At 34.8% G+C, this 19,600-nt stretch overlaps 1 protein-coding gene and 1 pseudogene across 1 annotated transcript; both read left to right on the top strand.

Moving 5' to 3' along the window:
• The first annotated feature begins 255 nt into the window (after positions 1 to 255).
• LOC133853679 (geraniol 8-hydroxylase-like) lies at positions 256 to 7,135 on the top strand. The gene is made up of 2 exons (XM_062289675.1): positions 256 to 1,228; positions 6,268 to 7,135. The coding sequence occupies exons 1-2, from the start codon at positions 338 to 340 to the stop codon at positions 6,871 to 6,873; spliced, it is 1,497 nt and encodes a 498-aa protein (XP_062145659.1). The 5' UTR covers positions 256 to 337; the 3' UTR covers positions 6,874 to 7,135.
• Positions 7,136 to 15,790: 8,655 nt separating this feature from the next.
• On the top strand, positions 15,791 to 18,066 carry LOC133854576 (geraniol 8-hydroxylase-like; annotated as a pseudogene).
• Positions 18,067 to 19,600: the final 1,534 nt, after the last annotated feature.

The raw sequence follows: 19,600 nt of genomic DNA, 5'->3' as shown, positions 1-19,600 counted from the left end.
TTGTTGGCTTCTTGGCTTTTTGGGTAGGTCCGTAGAAATAGACTTTGAAAAGTAAGTGGCGGCGGCAAAGACTTCGTTCTGGCCCTCCTCAATTCTCATTTTTATTCCGAAATATCTAGATATATCTTTAGTCGGTTGGCAGAAAGTCCAAATTGTCTCTCGGAAGTAAAAAATAAAAAACATTTGAAATAATTTTATTTATTTATTTATTGTATCCTAATCCCCCTTTCCCCTCAAGTTGCACGTCATGTCTCTGTAAGTCCTTTCCTGTTTTTTGTTCTTCGTTTTTCTGGTATAAAAGTAATCTCTTCAGAGGGTCACGTCCAGGGAAATTAAGATGGATTTCTTGAGCTGTATAATATGGCTTTGCCTCATCTGGATCTTAATCAAAACCTTCCATATAATTTCCAGAAGCAAAGCAACTCACAGCAAGCTTCCACCTGGTCCAAAACCTTTTCCGGTCATCGGAAACTTGTTAGAACTCGGTGAAAAACCCCACAAGTCCTTATCCAAGCTTGCCAAAGCTCATGGCCCCATAATGAGCTTAAAACTAGGCAAAGTAACAACAATAGTAATCTCTTCAGCAGAGATAGCCAAAGAAGTCCTCCAGACACATGACCGGCTCTTGGCCGACCGAACCATCCCGGACGCAATCCGAGTCTACAACAGCGAGGAGTACAGCTTGCCGTGGATACCCATTTCCGCCCGGTGGAGGAACCTTCGGAAAATATGCAATGGGGAGCTATTCGCCAACAAAATACTCGACGCTAACGAAGATATTCGGCACAAGAAAGTCCAAGAGCTCCTCGCTGAAACTCATCAGTGTGGCCTAATCGGCAAGGCAGTAGATATTGGGGAAGCAGTTTTCAAGACCACGCTTAATCTTTTATCAAATACCATTTTTTCGGTGGATTTGGCAGGAAAGGATTCTGACAAGGCCGGAGCATTGAAGGAGCTCATCTGGAATGTCATGAAAGAGGCGGCGAATCCCAACTTGGCAGATTATTTTCCTGTGCTGAAGAAGGTCGACCCTCAAGGCATAAGGCGGCGCATGACAGGTCACGCTAGAAAGATTTTGGGCCTCTTTGAAGGAATGATCAACCAACGGTTGCAGTTGAGGAAACTCTCCGGCTCTATCACGGACAATGATTTCTTAGACATCCTTCTTAACATCAGTGAAGAAAAAAGTGAGGAGATGGACAAAACTAAGATATTACATATATTCCGGGTTAGTATTATTACTCGATCTCTATTCTTAATTCTCAGAAATTCTTTCATAATTAGTCTATTTTCTAATTTTTTTTTTTTATGAATAAAAACTATATCGAATAGCACTCAAACAAAAACAAAATGTGTTAATTCATGTTCGTCGGTCCGGTTGGAGTGGTGTTAAAGTATGGATATGAAATTATTTAGATCTATTTTAATTCGACTTATTTAATTACATAAGCAAAGTGAGAATTAGTAGAGACAAACAAAGGTGCTATATCTTTATCTCGACTTGTATTAAAGTTGTGATAAAGTGGATTACATCGTATACTAGACGACATTTATAAAGGGATTATGGATGGTGAAAAAAATATCCTAGATTAAATAAGGAAGTGAATGAACTTACTAGGAAACTAAATAAATCATAATATTGAAAATAGTCTAACACAACCCCTAAATTATAATCTACTATATTTTTTGTTAGGTTAATTGGTCATGTAAAAAATTGTCGGTTTTAAATGTCGCGTATTGAGTTGGGGTTATGTCGATAAAGCATAGATATAAAATTATATAGGTTTATAACAGTAACCCAACATATTTAATTAAAACTGGTCATACTTACCTCTTAACCATAAGTCATTAACTTTGTGTTTGATTTATATGAGATTTGTAGATCGCATAAAAAATTGTCATTTCACCATATTATTTGTATTATAGATATAAGTTTTCTAGTATGATATATTTCCTATATTAACGTCATAAGAAAGTGTTTGAAATGGATATTTCTTTTAGCATTACTTAGGGGAGATAAAGTAATGGATGTTTCTCTTTTTTAGAATTTTTATTTATTTTTTTATTTTATTTTCAGTTTTGGACAATAAAATTAAGAGGTTTTGAGAGTTTACTTGTGAGGTGTTTGAATTGTTTTTTTTTTTAATTATTTTATTTTATTTTTTAACGATTTGATAATAATAATCTTCAAAGCGTAGAAAGATTTTCCATCAGAGTTTCATGCTACTGAGATTTTTCTCAAGAAATTGTCAGTTTCACAAACACAAGATTGGGTTAATTAAAAACCCATGTGCATATATGTGATGTGTCCATGATTATTCTTTGATTTTCTAAGAAGGTTGGCCTCAGGTCCGACAACAAGGGGTAGAGAGAGAAACGAAGAAGAAGAAGGTGCATAAGAATGGGATAAGGATCCTTAATAATTTTTTTGAAAATCTACGATTTTTAAATTATGAAAATGAAACTTGTACTATCGAAATGTTTGAAAAATACTATTTATTAAAAATGTGACATGTGACATGTTACAATTAAAAATTTAGTATATTTTTATTATGTTCTTCCTTTCTATGTTGTAAAAAACTGTCAAAAACTATATTTTAGTTTTCTAAAGAAGCAACTTTAAAAGAAAAAAAAAAGTATTTTGAGAGGAATTTTTTTTTTTTTTTTCTGGTTATCTCAACAATGTCACATTTTTAACGTATGATATTTTTCAGTGTTTCTATGCTTAGAAACAGCCTAAAGAGAATAAAAAGAAAGAAAGTGATTAAATTTTGGTTTAAAACTTAAAATTTCATAAGGAATTTACGTGGCATCTTCTTAGCCTTGTGGGTCAAAATTGTTGTCCGATCTTGATATGAGAAAAGCCCATTTTAGAATATATATATATATATATGAGAAATGATCAAAATATTCACAATGTACAACAATGGTACAACAACAATACACATTGGGGTGGGACCCAATATTGAATCTCACCCCAATATATCTTGTTATTGTACCATTGTTGTATCCCAAGAGTGTAAGTATCATTTCTGTATATATATATATATATATATATATATATATTTTGTAAGTACCAATTTTAGAATTTCAAAGGTTGTTTTGTTTCCTTAAAAAAAACAAAAAGACAAGAAGATAGATATATAAGAATCTTTGACTTTTTGTTTCAAGTGGCCCCACATGTCCCAAGAAACAAGAGCTTCTACAGTTGTGCACGGCGGCGAGAGAAATGTTAACGTTAGAGAGTGAGACTGTTTTTTCCACCCATAGAGTCGGACAAATCTCACTTGGAGAATGTCATAAATTATTACAGCAGTTAATCAAATGTTATTTTGGCCGTCTAAACGTTAAAATGAAGGGATAAATACCCCATTGGTATCTGAGTTTTACGTGTTTTTAAATTTAGTACCTCAATTTTGTTTAGTATCATAGGTGGTACCTGAATTAAGGGTAAAAACTCATTTGGTACCTCTGTTAGATTTTCCGTCCAAATTTTAACGGCTCGCCACGTGTCAACCGCTGAGGTTGACACGTGGCACTACATAAAAAAAATTAAAAATTAAAAATTAAAATCTTTAGAAAATGATTAAAAATAATAAAATTTTTAAAAAAAAATTAAAAAAAGAAAAAGAAAAAAGAAGAGGGGTGGCTGAGCCACCCCCCTTGGCCACCATGGGGGTGGCCGGCCACCCCCATTTTGGCCAAGGAGGTGGCCCAGCCACCCCCTTGGCCGGTCTGACCGGTCTGGGGTGGCCGAACCACCCCATAGGGGGTGGTTCGGCCACCCCACAGTTGAAAAAAAAAAAAAAAAAAAATTTTGAAGGGTTTTGGCCCTAGGGGGTGGCCGAACCACCCCCTAGGGCCACGGAGGTGGTTCGGCCACCCCCAGTCCGGCCGGTATGGGGGTGGCCGAACCACTCCCGTGGCCCTAGGGGGTGGTTCGGCCACCCCCTAGGGCCAAAACTCTTCAAAAAAAAATTTTGGGTTGGCCCTTGGGGGTGGCCGATCCACCCCCTAGGGCCACGGGGGTGGTTCAGCCACCCCCAGTCCGGCCGGTCTGGGGGTGGCCGATCCACCCCCGTGGCCCTAGGGGGTGGTTCGGCCACCCCCTAGGGCCAAAACCCTTCAAATTTTTTTTTTTTTTTTTTTTTTTCAACTGTGGGGTGGCCGAACCACCCCCTATGGGGTGGTTCGGCCACCCCAGACCGGCCAAGGGGGTGGCTGGGCCACCTCCTTGGCCAAAATGGGGGTGGCCGGCCACCCCCATGGTGGTCAAGGGGGGTGGCTCAGCCACCCCTCTCATTTTTTCTTTTTTTAATTTTTTTTTAAAAATTTTATTATTTTTAATCATTTTCTAAAGATTTTAATTTTTAATTTTTAATTTTTTTTTATGTAGTGCCACGTGTCAACCTCAGCGGTTGACACGTGGCGAGCCGTTAAAATTTGGACGGAAAATCTAACAGAGGTACCAAATGGGTTTTTACCCTTAATTCAGGTACCACCTATGATACCAAACAAAACTGAAGTACTAAATTTAAAAACACGTAAAACTCAGGTACCAATGGGGTATTTATCCCTAAAATGAAAGCAAATAAAAATAATGTTGGATGAGCTTAGCAATTTAGAGAAATATTTTGTGTATCGTTGATTTATCAAATGTAAAAACACTGCATTTTCTAATCTCTAATATTCCCTCTTTCCAATAGAGAACAAAAAAAAAAATTATTGTGAAAAATAATATTTAAATAAAACAGCAAAAGTGAAAGAAACACATTCTTTGAAAATAGGGAGCTTGAATGTACGTACTTTAGTAAAATGAGTAGGTACAAGTTAGAATAGAAAAAAATAATTTTTAACTAAAATACAGAGCAAATTAACAAGCCAATCGAATATGATTGGTATATATTATTTTCTAAGAGTTTTGCACATCTGATTTAGGAGTGTTGGAGGTCAACTTATGAGGGTATTTTTTGAATTAGCCCTAAAGCCCGTTCGAATGGAATTCTCAGGAATTAAGGTAGAATATGTAACAACCCATGCACCTTGCTGTAACCACTTTCGTGCTAAGCCATGAGCTGCCAAATTGGCCTCTCGTTTAATGTGGACTAAGTTTGTTGTCCTAAACGATTGCATGCCATATTTTATACCCACCCAGGGAAAGATCATGATTCCGTGTAGAAGTGAAGCGTTCTTGACTTCTTGTTAAAGTTCGAAGGAAGATCAGTAGTCTTGGTTTCTCTATGCTTTGTAGTTTAATTTCCCCCCAGCAATATAATCAGAGTTCGTAGGGAAAGATGGATTTCTTGAGCTGTATAATATTTCTTTGCATCATGCACCTGGATCTTCATCCATACCTTCTATATGATTCCAAGAAGCAAAGCGAATCCCAGAAAGCTTCCACCTGGTCCAAAACCTTTTCTGGTCATCGGAAACTTCTTAGATCTCGGTGACAAACCCCACAAGTCCTTAACCAAGCTTGCCAAGGCTCATGGCCCCATAATGTGCCTAAAACTAGGCCACAATAATCATTTCTTCAGCAGGTACCGCCAAACAAGTCCTCCAAACACATGACCAACTCCTGTGCAACCGAACCATCCCAGACGCTCTTCGAGCCCACAAACAAGACGTGTTCGGCTTGCCGTGGATACCGGTTCCAACCCGGTGGAGAAACCTTCGCAAAATATGCAACGGCCAACTGTTTGCCAGCAAAACACTTGACGCCAACCAAGATATCCGGCGCAAGAAAGTGCAAGAGATCCTCGCTGAAACTCATCGAAGCAGCGTAACAAGTGAGGCTGTAGATATTGGCAAGGCGGCTTTTAAGACTACGTTTAATCTGTTATCAAACACCATTTTTTCGGTGGATTTGGCCGACTCGAATTTTGACACAACTCAAGAGTTCAAGGAGATTTCCTGGAATGTCATGAAAAAGGTAGGGAAGCCCAACTTGGCAGATTATTTTCCCGTGCTTAAGAAGATCGAACCCCAGGGCGTAAGGCGACGCATGACAGTTTACTTTGGAAAGCTTATAGACCTCTTTGATCGCATGATTAGCCAACGGTTAATGCAGAGAAAAGTGTCAGGTTCTATTACGTCAAACAGTGATATGTTAGATACCCTTCTTAACATCACCAAAGAAAACATCGAGTTGATGGACAAATCTAAGATAGAACATTTGTTTGTGGTCGCTATTATTATTGCTATATTCTTCTCTGATTTGTTTCGTAATCAGGAATTTTTTATTCTAACATCTTCTTGTTATATTAGGACCTATTTATTGCGGGGACTGATACAACCTCAGCCACACTGGAATGGGCTATGGCAGAGCTACTCCACAACCCAGAGGCATTGTCAAAAGCAAAAACAGAGCTGGAGCAAGTAATTGGCAAAGGCAACCCAATGAAGGAGTCGGATATTGCTCGGTTACCTTACTTACAAGCAGTAGTGAAAGAAATATTCAGATTGCACCCAGCAGGTCCTTTCCTACTGCCCAGAAAAGCAGAAGCAGATGTGGAAATCAACGGCTATATTATCCCAAAGGATGCACAAGTGCTAGTGAATGTATGGGCTATAGGCCGAGACCCGAGCTCATGGGAGAAAGCAAATTCATTTATGCCGGAGAGGTTCTTGGGGTCTGAAATTGATTTTAAAGGCAGGAACTTTGAGCTTATACCGTTTGGTGGTGGAAGAAGAATATGTCCTGGTTTGCCATTGGCAATACGAATGTTGCACTTGATGTTAGGTTCGCTTGTCCACACGTTTGATTGGAAGCTTGAAGAAGGGGTTAAATGTGAGGATATGAACATGGAAGATAAGTTTGGCATAAGTTTGCAGATTGCTCATCCTCTAAGAGCTGTCCCTATTCCACTCTAAAATAGGTTGAAGAAATTAATTACTTGGTTGCCATTCTACTCTGTCTTTGTACTGCATGCAATATATAATTTTGTTGGAAGCAAATAAACATATATAGCCTGTCACGTTGATGATAGCATGGAACTTATCATTGTAAGAGAATATTTGAATAACTCTGAAGTTAGGAATTTCATGAGAATTGTATAGTTTTTGATAAATATTATATTACCTTAAATTTAGGGATTTAATGATATTGAATCACCCTAAATTAAGAGATCTTATTAGGATTATATTTCATCTATTTGCTCTATAAATAGAGCCTTTTGTATTGTAAACTCAAAGAAATTTGAGCAAATATAGGCCTTTGGACTTCATCTGATGGACGTAGTGTCTATTTATTTATTATTCTGCTTTATGTTCCAAAATATATTATCTTATATAGTATCAGAGCTATAGATTAACGCAATCCATTGGTCATGTGAATTCCTTTGTTATTCTATTTTATTGTCTTTTCCTTGAAACTTTTCAAATCTCATCGTCATAGATTTTGCGTACTTGAATTTAACTGGAAAATAAAATAAAATATATATCTTACTCCACGGCAGAACCTGTTTTTGCTTCTCTTTGTTTTGTTTTTCTTCATTTCTTTTTAGTTTGTATTTTGTCAAACAAGTGGTGTGCGTGAGTTGGAGATAAGCTTTACTCCAACCCACGCAATCTATGTCTTATTTGGAGACAAAACAAACCAAAAACCCTTTGTTTTGTTCTTGATTTTCTTTTGATTTTATTAAAAAAGAGAGAGAGAGAGAGAGAGATATCTCTGCAGTTCTTCATGATGAGTGTGATGGTTCAGAAACCAAAGTTGATGTTCCTTTTTGTTTTGTTTAAAAAAAAAAAAAAAAAAAAAAAACAGTGAAGTTGCCCATTTAGACCATATGTAGTTGCTATTATTTTGGCTCATAGTTAGCCAATTATTTCGGCTTTTGTGGTATTGTTTAAAGATTTAAGCATGACTTTTGTGGTATTATTTCAAAACCAAGCCCATTTCAACCCATAGTTGACTCTCATTTCAGCCTATAGTTGGCCTATCATTTTTTGACATTTGTAGTATTGTTTAAAATTTATGCCATTTTTAGTCCTTATATAGTTGGCTTTGATTTTTGCTCATAGTTAGCCAATTGATATTTAAGGTACATCTCCAATCACCGTCGCTGACCCCTCTAGTCATCGCCATCGATCATCGTCGATTGTTGTCATCTTCATAAGAAAAATAACTAATTGCAAACTCAAGCTTTTAATTTGACTGGAAAATAAAATAAAAATATATATCTCACTCCACGGCAGAACCCAGGGGCGGGGCCAGCCCCCCCAACTTGGGGGGGCCAAATTGAAAAAAAAAAAGTTTTGGGGGGGGGCAAAATTAGAAAAAATAACAAAATTTGGGGTAAAATTTTAATTTTTTTAATTTTTTTTTTTTTGGGGGGGAGAACCTGTTTTTGTTTCTCTTTGTTTTGTTTTTCTTCATCTCTTTTTAGTTTGTATTTTGTCAAACAAGTGGTGTGCGTGAGTTGGAGATAAGCTTTATTCCAACCCACGCAATCTGTGTCTCATTTGGAGACAAAACAAACCAAAAACCCTTTGTTTTGTTCTTGATTTTCTTTTGATTTTATTAAAAAAAAAAAAAAAAAGATATCTCTGCAGTTCTTCATGATGAGTGTGATGGTTCAGAAACCAAAGTTGAAGTTCCTTTTTGTTTTGTTTAAAAAAAAAAAAAAAAACGAAGTTGCCCATTTGGGCCATATGTAGTTGCTATTATTTTGGCTCATAGTTAGCCAATTATTTCGGCTTTTGTGGTATTGTTTAAAGATTTAAGCATGACTTTTGTGGTATTATTTCAAAACCAAGCCCATTTCAACCCATAGTTGACTCTCATTTCAGCCTATAATTGGCTTATCATTTTTTGACATTTGTTGTATTGTTTAAAATTTATGCCATTTTTAGTCCTTATATATAGTTGGCTTTGATTTTTGCTCATAGTTAGCCAATTGATATTTATGGTACATCTCCAATCACCGTCGTTGACCCCTCTAGTCATCGCCATCGATCATCGTCGATTGTTGTCATCTTCATAAGAAGAATAACTAATTGCAAACTCAAGCTTTTAAAATCTTTGCATCTTAAATTTGAGGAGGAGTGTTAGAGTATTTTTGAATTACCCTGAAGTTAAGAGAATGATGAGAATTGTATTGCATTTGATAAAAAAATTATATTACCTTGAATTTAGAGATTTATTGATAGTGAATCACCCTAAATTAGGGATTTTATTAGAATTATATTCCATCTGTAAGCTCTATAAATAGAGCATTTTGTATTATAAACTCAAAGAAATAAGAGCAAAATGTAGTCCTTTGACGTCACACAACTCATTCCAATTATAAAAATCTCAATTTTAGAGCAAGCTCAAAACACGGTAACCATTTTGATTCCCGTTTCATCCCGACGTCCACCTCTACACGCACGGGCCATCACCACCTTCCTCCACCTTGCCTTTTGTCTATGTACTGTTCGGAGTTTTTTCTGTTGTTTTTTTTTTTTTTTTTGCTGCTTTGTTTGTGTTGTTTGGGTTTCTTGTTGTTGGATCTGTTCAATGCTTGTCAATATTTTCCTTGCAACAATTGTTTAATGATGGTTATTGTCTTTACTGCTTGAGGCTCCTAACCGAGTCTTTTTACCTTTGTAAACCGCCTAAGAGACCTATATTTTTTTTGGATCCATTGCCTACTGTTTGTTCTCTTATTTATATTGTCTTTTTCATTGGATCTTATTATTGGGAAACCCACCGTTTGTGTTTTTACCTATAATCCTTTTTTCATAATTTTTTTTAAAAAAGAAAATACTATGAGAAGAATTAATTTCTTGAGCTTTGTTTTTGGTGAAGGCCACTGCCGACCTTTAAATTTGACGAGCTGACTCTGCGCATGGGTCTCAATATTTATTGAGAGATGTCCTTAGATTAGTTAATTACTTTTTGTTAGCATATGTTAATTAATTAGATGATTTGTAAATTTATGAATTAATTAGTTGGTATGTTAACTATATACACATATAAATGTTAAGTAACATATATTACTTAATTACTAATATATATACTTAAATTTATATAACTCATTTTTAGTAATATATTAATATATATACACACACACACACAAGAGATATGAACGAAGTAACGAGTCGGACTAACGAGCCAAACGAGCGATTCGGTCAAGCTTTAAACGATTTGAGTTCGTGAGCCCTTATAGAATTTTGTCGAGCGAGTCAAGAATGTATCACTTACTAATTAAGCTGGTTTCTACAGTAACGAACGAGTTTCTACAATATCAAGTTCGAGTTCAGATCAAGGCAAACCTAACAGGTATTGAGTAAGGTGCCGAACAAACTAATTTATTTACAGCCCTAAAGGAAACCCTTTCTATAATTATTATAAGCCGCTTTATCTGTTTAGCAAATTCTTTAAAACAAAAAGTTTTAAAAATTTTATTTAGCAAATTTACTGTAACACCTTAAATGATTTTTTTTTTCCCTTCTCTCTCCTTTCTCCTCCTCTCTACACCTCTAAAAAACCGGTCATTTTTTTAGCATCAATTTAGAGAAACGACGCTAACATATATGTTTGACGTCGTTTATGCATGGTGCGTTTAGGATTGCGATTTTGTAAACAATAAATGAGATTTTAAACCAAATCGCAGAACATAAATTGTTTGGAAATTGCATTTTTAAAAATTGTTATTTAAAAACGCAAAAAATATGATGTTTCAAATCGCATCTAAGAGGGTGTTTTTTTGAAAACTCATAATTTTAAAGATTAATTTACGATTTTAAAGACTAAACTGTAATTTTGCGAGATGCTAACTTTACTTTTAAAAATTATTTTTTAAAATTACAAATTTTAAAATCGTTATTTAAAACCAAACTTTTTAAAATCATAATCACAAACCGGCCCTTAATAAAAATGAGGTTACTTAACATCGTTTATTTTAAATGACGTTACTTCAGGGAAAGAAAAAAACAAAAAACAAAAGTTGAAATAATGGTAAGTCCCATCACGATAATAAATATGATTTAAGGGGAGTGGGGGCGGCGGCGGCGGCAAAGACTACGTTCCGGACCTCCTCAATTCTCATTAAACGAGCTATATATGGGCTGTTTCTATTCAGAAATATCTAGATATATCTTTAGTCGGTTGGCAGAAAGTCCAAATAAAAGAGTTGGCTTTGGTACGTAAGAATTGATGAGAAGGTTTTGGTTAAGCTTAACAAAACAGTGAGCTTGTTTCAAAAATAATCGTAATTGTGAAATATTTATTTAAATAGTAATAAAAAGTGATTGATGTGATATAAAGTGTAAAAAAAAATTGAAATTATTTTATAAAAAAGTAAAAAAAAAATTATTTTGTAGTGAATTTTTTTATTTAGATAATAATAAAAAATTATTGATATGATATAAAGAGTGAAAAAAAAAGAATATTTTTTATTTGACTTTTTTGAAAAAGTGAAAAAAATAGAAGGAGAATGAAAATTGTTTGCCAAACAAGCTCAGTACAATTCTTTATTCATATATTTATGAGAAGTGATACTTACACTTCTTAGGCATAACAACTGCACTCACACAAGTAATTTTGTGCTTGTGATGTGTAAGTATCATTTCCGTATATTTCTATATATTGTACAATTGACAAGTTACGGTGATTTACAATTAATACTGCAATATTATAAAACTGAACAAACTAACCCACAAAAAAATGAACAAACCTACTATTTTGCAAAGAATTAGGTTTAAATAATATTATTTTGAAAAATGATGCGCTTCAAGTGGTTAAAGTAGTGAGTTTTAATGTTCGTAACTTGAATAGATTTAGACAATTAATGGATGACATTCGTATTATGTTAAATTTTCTTTTTAGTTGGTAGATTCATTATATTAGTATAATCGCTAATAAGACAGTACGTGCATGACTTAGACTTAGCTCAAACTGCCGTTAAACAATTTTAAAATCAAGTTTGGATAAAAGAAATTCTTGAATGTATCTCTAATATTGTTTTGTTAGAGCAATTTGATATATTTTTTTGATTGAGTTATAAAAATGTTACTGTATTATTAAAAAAAATAAAAATTAAACAAACCTATTTAATCTCTCAAACGGATTTAACTTAGGTGTTCTAATAAAAACTTACAATATATATGTGTAGTTTTCCACACCATTCAAATTTAGTTTCACCTCTTTCTGAAAATAAATAAAAATAATAATAATAATAATAATATATATATATATATTTTCGGGGTGAAATTATAACGGAATTGATATAGAACAAATTGGACCCCACATCCGAGCTACATGTCCTGTTCTTCCCTTTCTTTTCTTTTCTTTTCTTTTCTATTGTCCTTTGTTTTTGTTTTCTTTTGTTTCCTTTGTGCTTTTGTTTGTTGCATCACTTGCCAATAAAAATAAAGAGTTAAATATCTCATTAGTATTTGAGTTTTAAACGTTTTTAAATTTAATATATCAGTTTTCATTTGTATTATAGATGGTATTTGAGTTAGGAGTCAAAATTATTTGGTACCTTTGTTAGATTTTCCGTCCAAATTTTAATGGTTCATCACGTGTCAACTATTGAGGTCGACACGTGACACTATATAAAAAATAAATAAAAATTAAAGAACAATAAAATTTAAAAATTTTAAAAAAAAATTGAAAAAGAAAAGACCACCCCCTTGGTTGGTCTGAACCACCTGAGGTGATTCGGCCACCACATGGCAGAAAAAAAAAATTATGGGTTTTGGCCCTTGGGGGTGGTTTGGCCACCCCCAAAGGCCAAAACCCATAGAAAACATTTGAGGGTTTACCCATGGGGTGGTTTGGCCACCCCCATAGGCCACGGGGGTGGTTCGGCCACCCCCAAGAGCCAAAATCCATCAAAAACATTTATGGGTTTGCCCAAGGGGTGGCCGAACCACCCCCAAGGGCCAAAACCCATCAATTTTTTTTTTTTTTTTTTGTTGCCCTGTGGTGGTTCGGCCACCCCAGACCGGCCAAGGGGGGTGGCTCAGTCACCCCTTTTTTTCTTTTTCTTTTTTTAATCTTTTTATACAAAAAATTATTTTATTTTATTTATGTAGTGCCACGTGTCAACCTTAGCAGTTGACACGTGGCAAGCCGTTAAAATTTGGATGAAAAATCTAACAGAGGTGCCAAATGGATTTTTACCCCTAACTCAAGTACCACCTATAATACAAATGAAAACTCAGATATTAAATTTAAAAACACTTAAAACTCAGATACCAATGAAGTATTTAACCCCAAAATAAAAGACAAAGCATTATTTCCCGGATTAGAATTTCTTACAATTTTTTTAAAAGTGGTACATATTAAAAATGAGAATTATATGAATTAATTATGTCGTTTCATACATCAAACAGAATGAAAAGTGTTATATATTAAAAATGTGACATGTTAACAATGAGAATTGAGAATATTTTTATCGGTTCTTACACTATATGTTGTATAAAAGCTTTGAACAAAAACTATTTTTTGGTTTAGTAAAAAAAACCGTCTCTTCGGAAGTGAAAAAAATTATTTGAAATATATATATATAACACTAATGAAATTATTCATGATAAATACCCTCTTTATGAATCTATAACCCTTACAGACAGAGGATCGCAAATAGTCGCTTCTTCTCTTTAAAAAGCAAGTCTTAGTGATAATAATAAAAATATGGATAATATTATACAACAAAATAATTTTACTAATACATATATAAAAGTTATTGGCGAAAAATTAGAAAGACTTGAAAATCAGATAAATCCATTAACAATTAAAAATCAAGAAAAATAGATTAAAAGGCCTTTATTTATACCATATGCAGTTTTCTTTTAAAAAAAAATTTAAGCATACTAAGAAATAACATGTGTGGGGCAAACTACTTTCATTCTCCCTCTATTTCTTTTCACTTCTTTAAAAAATATCAAATAAAAAACATTTTAATTTTTTTACACTTTTTATATCACATCAATAATTTTTTATTATTATTCAAATAAAAAAATTTACTACAAAACAAAATTTTTTCACTTTTCTATAAAACATTCTCAAATTTTATATCACATCAATCACTTTTTACTATACAATACACAAATTTCCTCCAACCCAATTACTTACCAAACAAGCCCGTAGAGTTAGACAAATCTCCCATGGAGAATGACATAAATTATTACAGCAGTTAATCAAATGTTATTTTGGCCGTCTAAACGTTAAAATGAAAGCAAATAATGTTGGATGAGCTTTGCAATTTAGAGAAATATTTCGTGTATTGTCGATTTATCAAATGTAAAAACACTGTGTTTTCTAATCTCTAACATTCTCTCTTTCCAATAGAGAATAAAAAAAAAAATTATTGTGAAAAATGATATTTAAATAATACAGCAAAAGTGAAAGAAACACATTCTTTGAAAATAGGGAGTTTGGATGTGCGTATTTTGATAAAATGAGTAGCTACTAGTTAGAATGAAAAAAAAAAAAAAAAAGATTTTTAGCTAAAACAAAGAGTAAATTGTCGAGTCGATCGAATATGATTGGTATATATTATTTCTAAGAGTTTTGCACATTCGACAAAAGAGTATTAGAGGTCAACTCATGAGGGTATTTTTGAATTAGTCCTAAAGTCCCGTTCGAATAGAATTCTCATAAATTAATGTAGAATATGTAACGATCCAACATGTCGCACTAATCCAATATAATATAATGGCGCATGTGCGGAGAGTGCACCTTATGCTGAAACTATAAAACCTTGCACAATCATAGCCAAGTCAATTTGGCTAAACTTGTAACGTGTGTATATATATATATATATTTTTTACTCTAATGACATCTCACAATATACATATATAACACAATCATAGCCAACAAAAGACACAAAATAAAAAATAATTTAAACACAAATGCCATGTGCCGCACAATCCCAAAAAAATACATTATAAATGTGTATGTACTACAAAAATGATATACACACAAAAAAAAAAAAAAAAAAGTTGGTCAAACAATCCAAGAAGACCCAATGGCCTCACCCAACTTCATATCAATCGGTTCTTACTTCCTAGTGCTATTAAAAAACAAAATTCACTTAAAAAAAAAAAACCTTTAATTTACCAAACACATCCTTAACATTCATACATGTTGAATCTACCGAATCAAGATCTAAATCTAATTAAAAAAAATAAGATATTATATTGTTAGTAATAATGTCATTAGAAGCAGACGAAATTCCTGGCAAGTCAACTCTCTCACTCAATAACTGTATCAATAAATCTCCTCTAATGTCTATACTTTAGTGATGTTTTGAATTTTAAATGTCACAGAATTTCATCTCTCATTTTGCCTTCCAATTTTATCAAGTCAAATCTTAATTAATATCGCGTGTTGAATTCGTAACAGATTTGAAGGTCGTATCAAAATTTACTATCCCTAGTTAAAATCTTAATATGGTATATTAATAAAATTAAGAATATGAATCTCTCTCTCTCTAACATATTTCATTCTTATTGAAAAATCACAGCAAAAGTTGGGATCAAAATATAGGGACAACAAGTTCTCTATTTACAATATCATAGATTCAGGAGAAATTTCTTCCCTCCAGATTATGTCTACAATATGAATGACAACTTCTCGTACTAAGCAATGAGCTACTAAATTGGCATCTCATTTAATATAGACTAAATTTGCTATCCTAAAAAATTGCATGCCAAATTTTATACTCTCCACTAAATGTCTGTATTTGCTCGTATTGAGCAATTCTGTCGCATAGTCTCTCACAATTTATAAAGCACTGATCTCTTTCTAGATAGATGTCAAAACAACCCATCTTCTAATTAAAAATCACTGCTTGAAATGCCGTCTACGCCTCAACCGTTGTGGGGTCAGCTACGAGAGGATGTGTTATATTGCGAGCAGCCACAGCATAACCCTCACGAATTTGGATCCTCTCCATTTAATGTAAAAATGAGAGTATATTTATCTTTTCACATTCTGTAAAATGAAGAGGATCCTTGTCAACTCTCACAATCTCGTACAGTAATTCCCGCACCAACTTAATTGCCCCGTAATTACATAGGCATGCTGCGTCCCGGTTAACTTTGACTATTCCACGGGCCGGTGCCTGCCAAGCTGCTCTCTGTTGGTTCTGTTGTAAGACTACGCGTTTCCACATTAGTTTGGATTCTCCACGAGTACTCCATGTGGCTTTACATGATTTGAGTTATATTATAAACATGGAATATATCGCAAGAAACAAAACAAATCTCAGGGAAATTAAGATCATGATTCCTTGTTGAAGTGAAGCGCACGTTTTTGTTGAAGTTCGAAGGAAGAGCAGTACTAGTCTTGGTTTAATTTCTCTTTTCTTTGTTATTTAATTTCCTCCCTGCAATCAGAGTTCGTAGGGAAAGACGGATTTCTTAAGCTGCATAGTATTTCTCTGCATCACCTGGATCTTCATCCACACCTTCTATATGATTCCAAGAAGCAAAGCGAATCCCAGAAAGCTTCCACCTGGTCCAAAACCTCTTCCGGTCATCGGAAATCTCTTAGATCTCGGTGACAAACCCCACAAGTCCTTAACCACGCTTGCCAAGGCTCATGGCCCCATAATGGCCTAAAACTAGGCCGAGTAACCACAATAATCATTTCTTCAGCAGACACCACCGTTTGTCCTCCAAACACACGACCAACTCCTATGCAACCGAACCATCCCTGACGCTCTCCGAGCCCACAAACAAGACGTGTTCGGCTTGCCATGGATACCCATTTCAACCCGGTGGAGAAACCTTCGCAAAATATGCAACGGCCAACTGTTTGCCAGCAAAACACTTGACGCCAACCAAGATATCCAGCGCAAGAAAGTGCAAGAGCTTGTCGCCGAAACTCATCAAAGCAGTGTAACCGGTGAGGCTGTAGATATTGGCAGGGCGGCTTTTAAGACTACGCTTAATCTGTTATCAAACACTATTTTTTAAGTGGATTTGGTCGACCCGAATTCTGACACAGCTTGAGAGTTCAAGGAGATCGTCTCGAATGTCACGGAAGAGGCAGGGAAGCCCAACTTGGCAGATTATTTTCCCGTGCTTAAGAAGATCGACCCCCAGGGCTTAAGGCGGTGCATGACAGTTCACTTTGGGAAGCTTATAGACCTCTTTGATCGCATGATTAGCCAACAGTTAAAGCAGAGAAAAGTGTCGGGTTCTATGACGTCGAACAGTAATATGTTAGATACACTTCTTAGTTCTTAACATCACCGAAGAAAACACCGAGGAGATGGACAAATCTAAGATAGAACATTTGTTTGTGGTCACTATTATTACTGCTCTATTCTTCTTTGTTTTGTTTCATAATCAGGACTTTTTTATTCCAACATCTTCTTGTTATATTAGGACCTATTTGTTGCGGGGAGTGATACAACCTCAGCCACACTGGAATGGGCTATGGCAGAACTACTCCACAACCCAGAGGCATTGTCAAAAGCAAAAACAGAGCTGGAACAAGTAATTGGCAAAGGCAACCCCATGGAGGAGTCGGATATTGCTCGTTTACCTTACTTACAAGAAGTAGTGAAAGAAACATTCAGATTGCACCCGTTAGTTCCTTTCCTACTGCCCAGGAAAGCCGAAGCAGATGTAGAAATCAACGGCTATATAATCCCAAAGGGTGCACAAGTGCTAGTGAATGCATGGGCTATAGGCCGAGACTCGAGCTCATGGAAGAAAGCGAATTCATTTATGCCGGAGAGGTTCTTGGAGTCTGAAATTGATTTTAAAGGCCGGAACTTTGAGCTTATACCGTTTGGTGGTGGAAGAAGAATATGTCCTGGTTTGCCATTGGCAATACGAATGTTGCACTTGATGTTAGGTTCGCTTATCCACGCGTTTGATTGGAAGCTTGAAGAAGGGGTTAAACGTGAGGATACGAACATGGAAGATAAGTTTGCCTTAACCTTGCAGATTGCTCATCCTGTAAGAGCTGTCCCTATTCCACTCTAAAATAGGTTGAAGAATTTTAATTACTTGGTTGCCATTCTACTTGATGTCTTTGTACTACATGCAATATATAATTTTGTTGGAAGCAAATAAACAGATATAGCTTGTCCCGTTGATGATAGCATGGAACTTATCATTGGTCGAGAATATTTGAATAACCCTTAAGTGCTTATGAATTTGATGAGAATTGCATTGTATTTAATAAAGTTTATATTACTTTAAATTTAGGGATTTAATGATATTGAATTTGGAAACTTATTAGAATTATATTTCTTCTATAAGCTTTATAATAGAGCCTTTTGTATTGGAAGCTCAAATTTCGTAGGCTTATGGACTTTATCCGATAGACGTAGTGTCTATTTATTTATTATTCTACTTTATATTCTGAAATATATTATCTTATATGGTATCAGAATTATGACTAAAGCTAATGTTCGATTTAATGATTCCTTTGTTATTCTGTTTTATTGTCTTTTCCTTGATAGTTTGAAAATCTCCTCATTTTGCATACTTGAATTTGACTGGAAAAGAAAATAAAAATAATAAAATATATATATCTCACTGCACGGCAGAACCTGTTTTTACTTCTCTTTGTTTTGTTTTTCTTCATTTCCTTTTGGTTTGTATTTTGTCAAACAAGTGGTGTGCGTGAGTTGGAGATACGATTTACTCCAACCAAAACAAACCAAAAACCCTTTGTAAAAAAAAAAAAAAAAAAAAAAAAGGCACGACACTCTCATACACAGCAAGCACCAGATCTGTCACGACAGTCGCACAGTGCCGGTCATCTCCAGATCAGCCACACTACCTTCACCACCTCGTGCGTCTTCTTCTCTGTCAGTCTGCCGGCATACAAGGCCGCGCCGACAGCCATCGCCCAGAACGCACCGATCCAACCATCCATGTCTCAGATCCGACGCCGCCTCCTTCGGTTGTCCACACCCAGCGCCGGGACTCTTTCCTCCGGTCATCAATAGCCTGTCACAAGCCGTCCACCAGTTCGTCGTTGGCAGTCTTCGTCTGGCCTTCTATCTCTCCAGCTGTATTTCGTTCCACGAGCTCCTGTCGTCGGAAGGCATAGATTGTAGAAAGATGTCTCTGCAATCTCAAAAAAAAAAAAAATGATATCTATGCAGTCCTTTGTGATGGGTGTGATGGCTCAGAAACCAAGGTTGAAGTTCATTTTTGTTTTGTTAAAAAAAAAAAAAGAGGTGAAGTTGCCCATTTGGGCCACATATAATTGCTATTATTTTGGCTCATAATTTGGCCAAATCTTTTGGCCTTTTGGCATTGTTTAAAAACTCAGGCAAGACTTTTGTATTATTTAAAATTCAAGCCCATTTCAATTTATAATCTACTCTTATTTCAGCTTATAGTTAGATGTAATTCTTCTTATTTTAAAATATTAAATAAAATATCTTAAAATATAATTTAAAACTAAATAATAAAGTAAAAGAATATATATAAATATTCATTTAAAAAGTGTTTATAAGTTTAATTTATTAAAAATTCAAACAAATTATAAACTTTAGAACAACGAAAATAAGGTCAAACCAATTCTGTTTTGGTCAATTCAAAAGCCATAACGTTCATGAGTGACTAATATATTAAACTGATTTTTCTCTCGACCCTCTCCAGAGAAACACCCCCAGGAATACTTACTTGCCGG

Source organism: Alnus glutinosa, chromosome 13 (assembly GCF_958979055.1).
Source record: "Alnus glutinosa chromosome 13, dhAlnGlut1.1, whole genome shotgun sequence".
Classification (NCBI taxonomy): domain Eukaryota; kingdom Viridiplantae; phylum Streptophyta; class Magnoliopsida; order Fagales; family Betulaceae; genus Alnus; species Alnus glutinosa.
The sequence above is the reverse complement of the archived record's forward strand: the minus strand, read 5'-3'. Positions and strand labels throughout refer to the sequence as shown.

Excerpts from the sequence above, each read along its gene's own strand:
- LOC133853679 (XM_062289675.1), top strand. The coding sequence starts at position 338 with ATGGATTTCTTGAGCTGTATAATATGGCTTTGCCTCATCTGGATCTTA. Across the intron at positions 1,229-6,267 it reads AGATATTACATATATTCCGG|GACCTATTTATTGCGGGGAC; the intron begins GTTAGTATTATT and ends TTGTTATATTAG.